At 32.5% G+C, this 15357-nt stretch overlaps 2 protein-coding genes across 5 annotated transcripts in view; one reads left to right on the plus strand and one right to left on the minus strand.

Annotated features, from left to right (window-relative positions):
* LOC110527204 (vitamin K-dependent protein Z) lies at positions 1-4295 on the plus strand. The gene is made up of 8 exons (XM_021608359.2): positions 1-586; positions 1245-1408; positions 1594-1618; positions 1711-1824; positions 1939-2070; positions 2158-2243; positions 3179-3299; positions 3412-4295. The coding sequence occupies exons 1-8, from the start codon at positions 496-498 to the stop codon at positions 4035-4037; spliced, it is 1359 nt and encodes a 452-aa protein (XP_021464034.2). The 5' UTR covers positions 1-495; the 3' UTR covers positions 4038-4295.
* Positions 4280-15357, minus strand: part of LOC110527206 (PCI domain-containing protein 2) — a 24842-nt gene continuing 13764 nt past the window's right edge. For all 4 annotated transcript variants that reach the window (XM_036982187.1, XM_036982188.1, XM_036982189.1 and 1 more), the window contains exons 8-13: positions 5968-6043; positions 5626-5868; positions 5420-5493; positions 5184-5309; positions 4601-4724; positions 4280-4494 (exon numbers count right to left, since the gene is read on the minus strand). In XM_036982187.1, the coding sequence (XP_036838082.1) occupies positions 4405-4494; positions 4601-4724; positions 5184-5309; positions 5420-5493; positions 5626-5868; positions 5968-6043 (733 nt within the window). In that variant the 3' untranslated portion in view covers positions 4280-4404. The remainder of the gene's footprint in view (positions 4495-4600; positions 4725-5183; positions 5310-5419; positions 5494-5625; positions 5869-5967; positions 6044-15357) is intronic.

Consider the following 15357-nt stretch of genomic DNA (forward strand, 5'->3'; position numbering starts at 1 on the left):
AGGTGGATTTGCTGTTTGCTCTACTGTGTGTACAGTCTAGAGTCCATCTGTGGGACATTGTGTTTGTGAAGACCTCATGTTATACAATGAATTTTACTGAACGTTTCATCTCAATTCATCTTCATAACATTAGCATATTAGTAGCATATTTGGTAGATATTATATTACATACAATTGCTAATGAGGCACCATCTTTAAACTATCTAGAGCTGGCACCAGCTACATTTATTACGTCAGGTGACAGGGAGATCCACATAAATTACGCTATCCTGGAGAAATTCACACCACATAACTTTGTTGGCGTATACAGCAATGACTAAAAACGGACATTTGGGCTGGCAAGCGGGTGGGGGTTTACTTGGCAATGTTAACCCGCCAGCATGGTTGTGTGTGTAAGACAGAAAGATAGAGAGAGAGAGCGCAAGAGAGAGAGAGATAGACAGGGCTACAGACAGGACCTTGGCACAGGCAGAGAGGCTTGTGGGTACGGTGTGGATGTGGATTGTAATGGGCTCGTGGAGGCAATGGTGGTTTCTGTCTCTCTCTCTTCTGAGCAGTGTCCTCCTGGTCTGCAGCTATGGGAGAGGTAAGCCACTGCACTGTGAAAGCTACAGGACCAAGTAGACATTTTGTTAATCATACCTTCAGGCTGACAATGACTTTGCTAGCATAGTTTTCCAGTCTACATATGACCAGCATAGTGTTGTGTATGCAGTAGTGGAGGCTGCTGAGGAGAGAACGGCTCATAATAATGTCTGGAATGGAGTTTAATAGATGGAATGGAGTAAATGGAACGGTATGAAAACCATGTTTTGTCCCCTTAGCAGCCTCCACAGGTATACATTAAACAAACTGTTCTGTATGTAATTAAATGGCATGAAACTCAATGATGGTACCACTTAAAGTGAAAACTCTTCATGTTTAACTTTCCACCATTTAACACATTATCCTCAACCTGGAAGGAGAAAAATGAATACTGAGTCACTTCTGGTTTGTCTCACTTTTCAGTTGTTGTTGTTCCACATGTCTTCTCCCTCCTCCTCCCCTTCCTTCCCCTCCTCTCCTCCCGTTCATCCACCTCCCCTTCCTCTCCTCCTCTTTGTCCACCACCTTCCCCTCCTCTTCATTAACCTGCCCCTCCCCCCTCTTCATCCACTTCCCCTCCTATCCCTTCTCCTTTCCCTCCTCCTCTTCATCTACCTCCTCCTCTCCTGCTCTTCCTCCACCTCCTCCCTGACCCTCAGTGTTCAGACCCCCTGCGTACGCCAGCACGGTCTTCCTACGGTCGAAGAGAGCGAATGCGTTCTTCTTGGAGGAGATGCTTCAGGGGAACCTGGAGAGAGAGTGTTATGAGGAGACCTGCAACTACGAGGAGGCCAGGGAGTACTTTGAAGACACACCCAAAACTGTGAGCAGTTTAGGCCTACAGGGTGCATCTCAATAGTCTAAAATGCATTCCTTTCCTTGACTCCTTTCCTTCAACTGCACTAATCTGACAACATAAGCAATCCCCTTATCCATAACTAATGTAGTAGTTTTCTGATTTAAACCCTGTGTCCATTGTCTCTCTCTCTCTCTCTCATACCTCAATAGGACACTTTCTGGAATGTCTACGTAGGTATGTCTCATTCTTTTGAATCGCGGCAGAGGGGTGTTGGGTTTTCTCCCGACTCCAGATATTGAATCCCCTCCCTTCTTCTTCCTCCTCAGATGGGGACCAGTGCAAACCCAATCCCTGTCTCCATGGCGGCAGCTGCAAGGACAGCATTGGAGGTTTCACCTGTAGCTGCACAGAGCTGTACCACGGGAAGAACTGTGAAATAGGTCAAAAGAACACCTACATTAGAACTCTTTATGAGTGTGTGTCAATGTGTGTGTGAGAGTGTGTGTTCATAGTTATGCGAGTAGTCTAAGAGATATGTCTGTGTGTTGTGACAGATAGCGCTCAGTGCCCCACCAAGGGGCCCTTCTCCTGTGACCACTTCTGCAGTCCCAACTTTGGAGCATACCAGTGCTCCTGCACCACGGGGTACAAGATTCACAGTGATAAGAGGAGCTGCATACCTGCAGGTTAACATCTACCTATTCTTTTGAATTAGACATCTGTAACACTCTCTCTCTCACACACTTTAAATAGAGACGTCTCTGTTTCCTTAGTTAAGCACCCCTGTGGAAGACTCCAGCCAACAAACCAAATCAACGTAGCCTATCACGTCTGTCCACACAACCGCTGTCCATGGCAAGTAAGTTCCTCCCCTACCAGCACAACGTAGAGCAAGGTGAGGGGGAGTCTGTTTCTCCTGGCCTATAGACTACTTTCAAGGTGAGGGGGAGTCTGTTTCTCCTGGCCTATAGACTACTTTCAAGGTGAGGGGAAGTCTGTTTCTCCTGGCCTATAGACTACTTTCAAGGTGAGGGGAGTCTGTTTCTCCTGGCCTATAGACTACTTTCAAGGTGAGGGGGAGTCTGTTTCTCCTGGCCTATAGACTACTTTCAAGGTGAGGGGAAGTCTGTTTCTCCTGGCCTATAGACTACTTTCAAGGTGAGGGGAAGTCTGTTTCTCCTGGCCTATAGACTACTTTCAAGGTGAGGGGAAGTCTGTTTCTCCTGGCCTATAGACTACTTTCAAGGTGAGGGGGAGTCTGTTTCTCCTGGCCTATAGACTACTTTCAAGGTGAGGGGAAGTCTGTTTCTCCTGGCCTATAGACTACTTTCAAGGTGAGGGGGAGTCTGTTTCTCCTGGCCTATAGACTACTTTCAAGGTGAGGGGAAGTCTGTTTCTCCTGGCCTATAGACTACTTTCAAGGTGAGGGGGAGTCTGTTTCTCCTGGCCTATAGACTACTTTCAAGGTGAGGGGAAGTCTGTTTCTCCTGGCCTATAGACTACTTTCAAGGTGAGGGGAAGTCTGTTTCTCCTGGCCTATAGACTACTTTCAAGGTGAGGGGGAGTCTGTTTCTCCTGGCCTATAGACTACTTTCAAGGTGAGGGGGAGTCTGTTTCTCCTGGCCTATAGACTACTTTCAAGGTGAGGGGAAGTCTGTTTCTCCTGGCCTATAGACTACTTTCAAGGTGAGGGGGAGTCTGTTTCTCCTGGCCTATAGACTACTTTCAAGGTGAGGAACAATAAGTTGTGAAATACTGAACTTCCCCTTTAACCTGTGGCTTTGTGATTGGCAGGTGGTGTTTGTGGATGAGGCTGGTGCAGAGCTGTGTAGCGGGGTGATCCTGGGGCCTCAGGCAGTCCTGACCTCAGCTAGCTGCCTGTACATGGGAAAGAAAGTCCACAGCATGCAGACAGGTGAGTCCCACAGCGATAAAAACACTGACGTTTGATCTGTTAGTGTGTAAACCTCCACCTCAGGCAGATTCAAATCTTTCTGAAATCTAACAGTTTCCCTTCATCCTCTAAGGTGCCTCAAATAATAGTGTGAGGATCCCTCTATCGACCCAACTGTACGTTCACAACCGCCACGAGAGAGGCAGTCTGGAGGACGACCTGGCCTTGGTGAGACTGAATGAGCCCCTTCCCTTCGACACCTCTGTCTCCCACCTGTGCCTGCCCACTAAGGATTTCAGTGAGAACGTGTTGATGAGTCCAGGAAGGGAGGGGGTGGCCAGGGGTCCGGATAAGTTCCGGGGGCAATCCCACGGCCCCCCTGTTCTCTCCTACCTGCATGCGGAGGGCTGTCGGAACCAGGTGAACGTCTCCCAGCCCCTCACCAACAAGATGTTCTGTATGGGGAGCCAGAAGGGCTTCTGTGGGACTAAGTTGACTAGGTTTAATGAGACAGACCTCAAACCAGGACTAATGAGGAACTGCGGCCTTTTGTCCGGGACCCCTGTTGTGACTGTGGAGAGGGGTACAGCGTTCCTAACAGGCTTGCACCTTTCGCCACCCACGTCACATGACTGTGGACAAACCCTGTTGTTCACCAAGTTGTCTCGCTACTTGCAATGGATCCAGCAGCGCGTGAAGATGACAGAGATGAGGATGACACCACAAATTACCCATGACCCACCTGGACCTTATGTGTAACCCCAACTAAGGGTTAGCCTGATCCCTACCTACACTGGACTTACAGCCAACAACTAAGGGTTAGCCTGATCCCTACCTACACTGGACTTACAGCCAACAAGGTTGCGTTCAAGATTTAAGTTGTTTTTTCCAAGGTTAACAATGTAAATGAAAGCGAATGGTTATATTTTAACATGTACTATAATTATATAAATCATTTATCTTCCACACTTCCTTAATAAACAAACATGTGGTACAAGGAGTACAACAACAACAAAACTTTTATTCAAAATGTTAAAAATATGACAAAATAAAATGCAACCTAAATAATAAGGAAATATATTTCTGGGAGCAGTTCCTGGGTGAAGGGGATTCTGGGATACGTAGATTAGGAAGATGATGACAGCAGGGGGAATGGATTGGCCTTGCTGACGACCAGTTTCTGGTGCTGGTGAGAGATGTAGCCCTTGATGTGACCCTAGAAGAGAGGAAGAGAGTTCATCTGCTGCTTCGTGTTTTACTACTGTCTGAAATATCAGGTGGAAGCACATGGTCAGAGGAAAAGGTGTGTGGTGGGATCTCACCTCACAGATTAGGTTGGCCAGGATACACTGCACCTCGTCAATGTCCACCTCTTCCACCTGCATCATTTTCAGAGCTACCAGGAAGGCATCTAGGGGCAACTGGTGAGTCTTCAGCAGCTGGTACCTAACCCACATACCACAAGCATGTTAACAGAAACACACACACACACACACACTATGCCAATTCACACTATAGGGCTGACCTGAATCGTACTGTGCTGCCTCAGATAATTTATTTTCACATTGTCCTTTCAGTGCGGTTCCAGCAACTATGATGGATGTGTAACCAGACCAGCCCATTCCAGCTGGACTTGGCTCAGTAGTGTGAAAAGTGTAACCAGACCAGCCCATTCCAGCTGGACTTGGCTCAGTAGTGTGAAAAGTGTAACCAGACCAGCCCATTCCAGCTGGACTTGGCTCAGTAGTGTGAAAAGTGTAACCAGACCAGCCCATTCCAGCTGGACTTGGCTCAGTAGTGTTAAAAGTGTAACCAGGCCAGCACAGTCCAGCTGGACTTGGCTCAGTAGGGTTAAAAGTGTAACCAGGCCAGCACAGTACCATTGGACTTGGCGAGTAGACTCACACTTTCTTGAAGAGGTTCCGGTAGGTGATGATCTTGAGCTTCTCGAGGATGAGGAAGATGCCACAGCGGATGAAGAAGGTCTCGTGCTTGGCCAAGGCCTCGTTCAACAGCAGCAGGTTGCCCTCACTGTTACAGAGACAGAGAGACAGAAATCAGAAAAAGAGGGGCAAGAAGGGAGTAGGGGGAGAGAGAGGAGAAAGAGAGATGGCAAGGAGCGGGCGGGTGGTGACACTCACCTCACAGCTTTCGTGACGTCGGCAAACTGCATGAGGTCGTACTTCCTGAGCAGCTGGTGATTAGGCATGTGACCCTGAATCAACATGAGCAACACCAGTCTTCGTCTCTGATTGACAGTCAAGCTTTTTTAATTTGATTTGAATTCAGACGTGTGTGGCTAGATGAGTGTATGTTTGAGCTCTCTCAGTGAGGCACTCTGTCTCACCAGCAACATCTTGACAGGCAGTAGGTAGATGAGGATCATGCGTTTGTTCCTCTGGCTGGAGCGGTGGCAGTGCTGGAAGGAGAAGGACAGGTACTCCTCGGCTGGTTTGTAGTCGCTGTCGAACATGGCCTTGCGGCCTACGTAGTATTTGTAGGTGACTCTCTGGGCCATACTGTAATCATCCTTCAGGTTGGAGCTGTCGATGGCCCGGATCAGTGGCTTACACAGGTGTAGCTTGTTGATCTGGACACACACACAACCGTTTAGACACACACACACACACACACAAAGTAGGGCCTTTTCATGTCAACAAAACTTCACCCAATCACACTACTGCCTTACCTTGAAGTAGATCTTGAAGAGCTGATTGATGAGAAACAACATTCCCCACTTCTTTGAGTCGTCAATCCCAGCCCGACTGTATACGATAACAGTCAAGACATAATGAGCAAGGGGATATGGTTGCTACAGTAAAGTATATAGTTTAATATGCTGTAAGATAAATAGTTTAATATGCTGTTAGATATATAGTTTAATATGCTGTTAGATATATAGTTTAATATGCTGTTAGATATATAGTTTAATATGCTGTTAGATATATAGTTTAATATGCTGTTAGATATATAGTTTAATATATTGTTAGATATATAGTTTAATATGCTGTTAGATATATAGTTTAATATGCTGTTAGATATATAGTTTAATATACTGTTAGATATATAGTTTAATATGCTGTCTGCTGTTAGATATATAGTTTAATATACTGTTAGATATATAGTTTAATATACTGTTAGATATATAGTTTAATATGCTGTTAGATATATAGTTTAATATGCTGTCTACTGTTAGATATATAGTTTAATATGCTGTTAGATATATAGTTTAATATGCTGTTAGATATATAGTTTAATATGCTGTTAGATATATAGTTTAATATGCTGTTAGATATATAGTTTAATATGCTGTTAGATATATAGTTTAATATGCTGTTAGATATATAGTTTAATATGCTGTTAGATATATAGTTTAATATGCTGTTAGATATATAGTTTAATATACTGTTAGATATATAGTTTAATATGCTGTTAGATATATAGTTTAATATGCCGTCTGCTGTTAGATATATAGTTTAATATGCTGTTAGATATATAGTTTAATATGCCGTCTGCTGTTAGATATATAGTTTAATATGCTGTTAGATATATAGTTTAATATGCCGTCTGCTGTTAAATATATAGTTTAATATGCTGTTAGATATATAGTTTAAAATGCTGTTAGATATATAGTTTAATATGCTGTTAGATATATAGTTTAATATGCTGTTAGATATATAGTTTAATATGCTGTTAGATATATAGTTTAATATGCTGTTAGATATATAGTTTAATATGCTGTTAGATATATAGTTTAATATGCTGTTAGATATATAGTTTAATATGCTGTTAGATATATAGTTTAATATGCTGTCTGCTGTAAGATATATAGTTTAATATGCTGTTAGATATATAGTTTAATATGCTGTTAGATATATAGTTTAATATGCTGTTAGATATATAGTTTAATATGCTGTTAGATATATAGTTTAATATGCTGTTAGATATATAGTTTAATATGCTGTTAGATATATAGTTTAATATGCTGTTAGATATATAGTTTAATATGCTGTTAGATATATAGTTTAATATGCTGTCTGCTGTTAGATATATAGTGTAATATGCTGTTAGATATATAGTTTAATATGCTGTTAGATATATAGTTTAATATGCCGTCTGCTGTTAGATATATAGTTTAATATGCTGTTAGATATATAGTTTAATATGCTGTTAGATATATAGTTTAATATGCTGTTAGATATATAGTTTAATATGCTGTTAGATATATAGTTTAATATGCTGTTAGATATATAGTTTAATATGCTGTTAGATATATAGTTTAATATGCTGTTAGATATATAGTTTAATATGCTGTTAGATATATAGTTTAATATGCTGTTAGATATATAGTTTAATATGCTGTTAGATATATAGTTTAATATACTGTTAGATATATAGTTTAATATACTGTTAGATATATAGTTTAATATGCTGTTAGATATATAGTTTAATATGCTGTTAGATATATAGTTTAATATGCTGTTAGATATATAGTTTAATATGCTGTTAGATATATAGTTTAATATGCTGTCTACTGTTAGATATATAGTTTAATATGCTGTTAGATATATAGTTTAATATGCTGTTAGATATATAGTTTAATATGCTGTAAGATATATAGTTTAATATGCTGTTAGATATATAGTTTAATATGCTGTTAGATATATAGTGTAATATGCTGTTAGATATATAGTTTAATATGCTGTTAGATATATAGTTTAATATGCTGTTAGATATATAGTTTAATATGCTGTTAGATATATAGTTTAATATGCTGTTAGATATATAGTTTAATATGCTGTTAGATATATAGTTTAATATGCTGTTAGATATATAGTTTAATATGCTGTTAGATATATAGTTTAATATGCTGTCTGCTGTTAGATATATAGTTTAATATGCTGTTAGATATATAGTTTAATATGCTGTTAGATATATAGTTTAATATGCTGTTAGATATATAGTTTAATATGCTGTTAGATATATAGTTTAATATGCTGTCTGCTGTTAGATATATAGTTTAATATGCTGTTAGATATATAGTTTAATATGCTGTTAGATATATAGTTTAATATGCTGTTAGATATATAGTTTAATATGCCGTCTGCTGTTAGATATATAGTTTAATATGCCGTCTGCTGTTAGATATATAGTTTAATATGCTGTTAGATATATAGTTTAATATGCTGTTAGATATATAGTGTAATATGCTGTTAGATATATAGTTTAATATGCTGTTAGATATATAGTTTAATATGCCGTCTGCTGTTAGATATATAGTTTAATATGCTGTTAGATATATAGTTTAATATGCTGTTAGATATATAGTTTAATATGCTGTTAGATATATAGTTTAATATGCTGTTAGATATATAGTTTAATATGCTGTAAGATATATAGTTTAATATGCTGTTAGATATATAGTTTAATATGCTGTTAGATATATAGTTTAATATGCTGTTAGATATATAGTTTAATATGCCGTCTGCTGTTAGATATATAGTTTAATATACTGTTAGATATATAGTTTAATATGCTGTTAGATATATAGTTTAATATGCTGTTAGATATATAGTTTAATATACTGTTAGATATATAGTTTAATATGCTGTTAGATATATAGTTTAATATGCTGTTAGATATATAGTTTAATATGCTGTTAGATATATAGTTTAATATGCTGTTAGATATATAGTTTAATATGCTGTAAGATATATAGTTTAATATGCTGTCTGCTGTTAGATATATAGTTTAATATGCTGTTAGATATATAGTTTAATATGCTGTAAGATATATAGTTTAATATGCTGTTAGATATATAGTTTAATATGCTGTTAGATATATAGTTTAATATGCTGTTAGATATATAGTTTAATATGCTGTCTACTGTTAGATATATAGTTTAATATGCTGTTAGATATATAGTTTAATATGCTGTTAGATATATAGTTTAATATGCTGTTAGATATATAGTTTAATATGCTGTTAGATATATAGTTTAATATGCTGTTAGATATATAGTTTAATATGCTGTTAGATATATAGTTTAATATGCTGTCTACTGTTAGATATATAGTTTAATATGCTGTTAGATATATAGTTTAATATGCTGTTAGATATATAGTGTAATATGCTGTTAGATATATAGTTTAATATGCTGTTAGATATATAGTTTAATATGCTGTCTACTGTTAGATATATAGTTTAATATGCTGTTAGATATATAGTTTAATATGCTGTTAGATATATAGTTTAATATGCTGTTAGATATATAGTTTAATATGCTGTTAGATATATAGTTTAATATGCTGTTAGATATATAGTTTAATATGCTGTTAGATATATAGTTTAATATGCCGTCTGCTGTTAGATATATAGTTTAATATGCTGTTAGATATATAGTTTAATATGCTGTCTACTGTTAGATATATAGTTTAATATGCTGTTAGATATATAGTTTAAAATGCTGTTAGATATATAGTTTAATATGCTGTTAGATATATAGTTTAATATGCTGTTAGATATATAGTTTAATATGCTGTTAGATATATAGTTTAATATGCTGTTAGATATATAGTTTAATATGCTGTTAGATATATAGTTTAATATGCTGTTAGATATATAGTTTAATATGCTGTTAGATATATAGTTTAATATGCTGTAAGATATATAGTTTAATATGCTGTTAGATATATAGTTTAATATGCTGTTAGATATATAGTTTAATATGCTGTCTGCTGTTAGATATATAGTTTAATATGCTGTTAGATATATAGTTTAATATGCTGTAAGATATATAGTTTAATATGCTGTCTGCTGTTAGATATATAGTTTAATATGCTGTTAGATATATAGTTTAATATGCTGTTAGATATATAGTTTAATATGCTGTTAGATATATAGTTTAATATGCTGTTAGATATATAGTTTAATATGCTGTAAGATATATAGTTTAATATGCTGTTAGATATATAGTTTAATATGCTGTTAGATATATAGTTTAATATGCTGTTAGATATATAGTTTAATATGCTGTTAGATATATAGTTTAATATGCTGTTAGATATATAGTTTAATATGCTGTTAGATATATAGTTTAATATGCTGTTAGATATATAGTTTAATATGCTGTTAGATATATAGTTTAATATGCTGTTAGATATATAGTTTAATATGCTGTTAGATATATAGTTTAATATGCTGTTAGATATATAGTTTAATATGCTGTTAGATATATAGTTTAATATGCTGTTAGATATAGTTTAATATGCTGTTAGATATATAGTGTAATATGCTGTTAGATATATAGTTTAATATGCTGTTAGATATATAGTTTAATATGCTGTTAGATATATAGTTTAATATGCTGTTAGATATATAGTTTAATATACTGTTAGATATATAGTTTAATATGCTGTTAGATATATAGTTTAATATGCTGTTAGATATATAGTTTAATATGCTGTTAGATATATAGTTTAATATGCTGTCTGCTGTTAGATATATAGTGTAATATGCTGTTAGATATATAGTTTAATATGCTGTTAGATATATAGTTTAATATGCCGTCTGCTGTTAGATATATAGTTTAATATGCTGTTAGATATATAGTTTAATATGCTGTTAGATATATAGTTTAATATGCTGTTAGATATATAGTTTAATATGCTGTTAGATATATAGTTTAATATGCTGTTAGATATATAGTTTAATATGCTGTTAGATATATAGTTTAATATGCTGTCTACTGTTAGATATATAGTTTAATATGCTGTTAGATATATAGTTTAATATGCTGTTAGATATATAGTGTAATATGCTGTTAGATATATAGTTTAATATGCTGTTAGATATATAGTTTAATATGCTGTCTGCTGTTAGATATATAGTTTAATATACTGTTAGATATATAGTTTAATATACTGTTAGATATATAGTTTAATATGCTGTTAGATATATAGTTTAATATGCTGTCTACTGTTAGATATATAGTTTAATATGCTGTTAGATATATAGTTTAATATGCTGTTAGATATATAGTTTAATATGCTGTTAGATATATAGTTTAATATGCTGTTAGATATATAGTTTAATATGCTGTTAGATATATAGTTTAATATGCTGTTAGATATATAGTTTAATATGCTGTTAGATATATAGTTTAATATGCTGTTAGATATATAGTTTAATATGCCGTCTGCTGTTAGATATATAGTTTAATATGCTGTTAGATATATAGTTTAATATGCTGTCTACTGTTAGATATATAGTTTAATATGCTGTTAGATATATAGTTTAAAATGCTGTTAGATATATAGTTTAATATGCTGTAAGATATATAGTTTAATATGCTGTTAGATATATAGTTTAATATGCTGTTAGATATATAGTTTAATATGCTGTTAGATATATAGTTTAATATGCTGTCTGCTGTAAGATATATAGTTTAATATGCTGTTAGATATATAGTTTAATATGCTGTTAGATATATAGTTTAATATGCTGTCTGCTGTTAGATATATAGTTTAATATGCTGTTAGATATATAGTTTAATATGCTGTAAGATATATAGTTTAATATGCTGTTAGATATATAGTTTAATATGCTGTTAGATATATAGTGTAATATGCTGTTAGATATATAGTTTAATATGCTGTTAGATATATAGTTTAATATGCTGTTAGATATATAGTTTAATATGCTGTTAGATATATAGTTTAATATGCTGTTAGATATATAGTTTAATATGCTGTCTGCTGTTAGATATATAGTGTAATATGCTGTTAGATATATAGTTTAATATGCTGTTAGATATATAGTTTAATATGCCGTCTGCTGTTAGATATATAGTTTAATATGCTGTTAGATATATAGTTTAATATGCTGTTAGATATATAGTTTAATATGCTGTTAGATATATAGTTTAATATGCTGTCTACTGTTAGATATATAGTTTAATATGCTGTTAGATATATAGTTTAATATGCTGTTAGATATATAGTGTAATATGCTGTTAGATATATAGTTTAATATGCTGTTAGATATATAGTTTAATATGCTGTCTACTGTTAGATATATAGTTTAATATGCTGTTAGATATATAGTTTAATATGCTGTTAGATATATAGTTTAATATGCTGTTAGATATATAGTTTAATATGCTGTTAGATATATAGTTTAATATGCTGTTAGATATATAGTTTAATATGCTGTTAGATATATAGTTTAATATGCCGTCTGCTGTTAGATATATAGTTTAATATGCTGTTAGATATATAGTTTAATATGCTGTCTACTGTTAGATATATAGTTTAATATGCTGTTAGATATATAGTTTAAAATGCTGTTAGATATATAGTTTAATATGCTGTAAGATATATAGTTTAATATGCTGTTAGATATATAGTTTAATATGCTGTTAGATATATAGTTTAATATGCTGTTAGATATATAGTTTAATATGCTGTTAGATATATAGTTTAATATGCTGTAAGATATATAGTTTAATATGCTGTTAGATATATAGTTTAATATGCTGTCTGCTGTTAGATATATAGTTTAATATGCTGTTAGATATATAGTTTAATATGCTGTAAGATATATAGTTTAATATGCTGTTAGATATATAGTTTAATATGCTGTTAGATATATAGTTTAATATGCTGTCTGCTGTTAGATATATAGTTTAATATGCTGTTAGATATATAGTTTAATATGCTGTTAGATATATAGTTTAATATACTGTTAGATATATAGTTTAATATGCTGTTAGATATATAGTTTAATATGCTGTTAGATATATAGTTTAATATGCTGTTAGATATATAGTTTAATATGCTGTCTGCTGTTAGATATATAGTGTAATATGCTGTTAGATATATAGTTTAATATGCTGTTAGATATATAGTTTAATATGCCGTCTGCTGTTAGATATATAGTTTAATATGCTGTTAGATATATAGTTTAATATGCTGTTAGATATATAGTTTAATATGCTGTTAGATATATAGTTTAATATGCTGTTAGATATATAGTTTAATATGCTGTTAGATATATAGTTTAATATGCTGTTAGATATATAGTTTAATATGCTGTCTACTGTTAGATATATAGTTTAATATGCTGTTAGATATATAGTTTAATATGCTGTTAGATATATAGTGTAATATGCTGTTAGATATATAGTTTAATATGCTGTTAGATATATAGTTTAATATGCTGTCTACTGTTAGATATATAGTTTAATATGCTGTTAGATATATAGTTTAATATGCTGTTAGATATATAGTTTAATATGCTGTTAGATATATAGTTTAATATGCTGTTAGATATATAGTTTAATATGCTGTTAGATATATAGTTTAATATGCTGTTAGATATATAGTTTAATATGCTGTTAGATATATAGTTTAATATACTGTTAGATATATAGTTTAATATGCTGTTAGATATATAGTGTAATATGCTGTCTGCTGTTAGATATATAGTGTAATATGCTGTTAGATATATAGTTTAATATGCTGTTAGATATATAGTTTAATATGCTGTCTGCTGTTAGATATATAGTTTAATATGCTGTTAGATATATAGTTTAATATGCTGTTAGATATATAGTTTAATATGCTGTTAGATATATAGTTTAATATGCTGTTAGATATATAGTTTAATATACTGTTAGATATATAGTTTAATATGCTGTTAGATATATAGTGTAATATGCTGTCTACTGTTAGATATATAGTTTAATATGCTGTTAGATATATAGTGTAATATGCTGTCTACTGTTAGATATATAGTGTAATATGCTGTCTACTGTTAGATATATAGTTTAATATGCTGTTAGATATATAGTTTAATATGCTGTTAGATATATAGTGTAATATGCTGTTAGATATATAGTGTAATATGCTGTTAGATATATAGTTTAATATGCTGTTAGATATATAGTTTAATATGCTGTTAGATATATAGTGTAATATGCTGTCTACTGTTAGATATATAGTTTAATATGCTGTTAGATATATAGTTTAATATGCTGTTAGATATATAGTTTAATATGCTGTTAGATATATAGTTTAATATGCTGTTAGATATATAGTGTAATATGCTGTCTACTGTTAGATATATAGTTTAATATGCTGTTAGATATATAGTTTAATATGCTGTTAGATATATAGTTTAATATGCTGTTAGATATATAGTGTAATATGCTGTCTACTGTTAGATATATAGTTTAATATGCTGTTAGATATATAGTGTAATATGCTGTCTACTGTTAGATATATAGTTTAATATGCTGTTAGATATATAGTTTAATATGCTGTTAGATATATAGTTTAATATGCTGTTAGATATATAGTTTAATATGCTGTTAGATATAGTTTAATATGCTGTCTACTGTTAGATATATAGTTTAATATGCTGTTAGATATATAGTTTAATATGCTGTTAGATATATAGTTTAATATGCTGTTAGATATATAGTTTAATATGCTGTTAGATATAGTGTAATATGCTGTCTACTGTTAGATATATAGTTTAATATGCTGTTAGATATAGTTTAATATGCTGTTAGATATATAGTTTAATATACTGTTAGATATATAGTTTAATATGCTGTTAGATATATAGTTTAATATGCTGTTAGATATATAGTTTAATATGCTGTTAGATATATAGTTTAATATGCTGTTAGATATATAGTTTAATATGCTGTTAGATATATAGTTTAATATGCTGTTAGATATATAGTTTAATATGCTGTCTACTGTTAGATATATAGTTTAATATGCTGTCTACTGTTAGATATATAGTTTAATATGCTGTTAGATATATAGTTTAATATGCTGTCTACTGTTAGATATATAGTTTAATATGCTGTTAGATATATAGTTTAATATGCTGTCTACTGTTAGATATATAGTTTAATATGCTGTTAGATATATAGTTTAATATGCTGTCTACTGTTAGATATATAGTTTAATATGCTGTTAGATATATAGTTTAATATACTGTTAGATATATAGTTTAATATGCTGTTAGATATATAGTTTAATATGCTGTTAGATATATAGTTTAA

This window comes from Oncorhynchus mykiss, chromosome 7 (assembly GCF_013265735.2).
Source record: "Oncorhynchus mykiss isolate Arlee chromosome 7, USDA_OmykA_1.1, whole genome shotgun sequence".
NCBI lineage: Eukaryota > Metazoa > Chordata > Actinopteri > Salmoniformes > Salmonidae > Oncorhynchus > Oncorhynchus mykiss.

Excerpts from the sequence above, each read along its gene's own strand:
- LOC110527204 (XM_021608359.2), top strand. The coding sequence starts at position 496 with ATGTGGATTGTAATGGGCTCGTGGAGGCAATGGTGGTTTCTGTCTCTC. Across the intron at positions 2,244-3,178 it reads ACAACCGCTGTCCATGGCAA|GTGGTGTTTGTGGATGAGGC; the intron begins GTAAGTTCCTCC and ends TGTGATTGGCAG. Across the intron at positions 3,300-3,411 it reads AGTCCACAGCATGCAGACAG|GTGCCTCAAATAATAGTGTG; the intron begins GTGAGTCCCACA and ends TCATCCTCTAAG.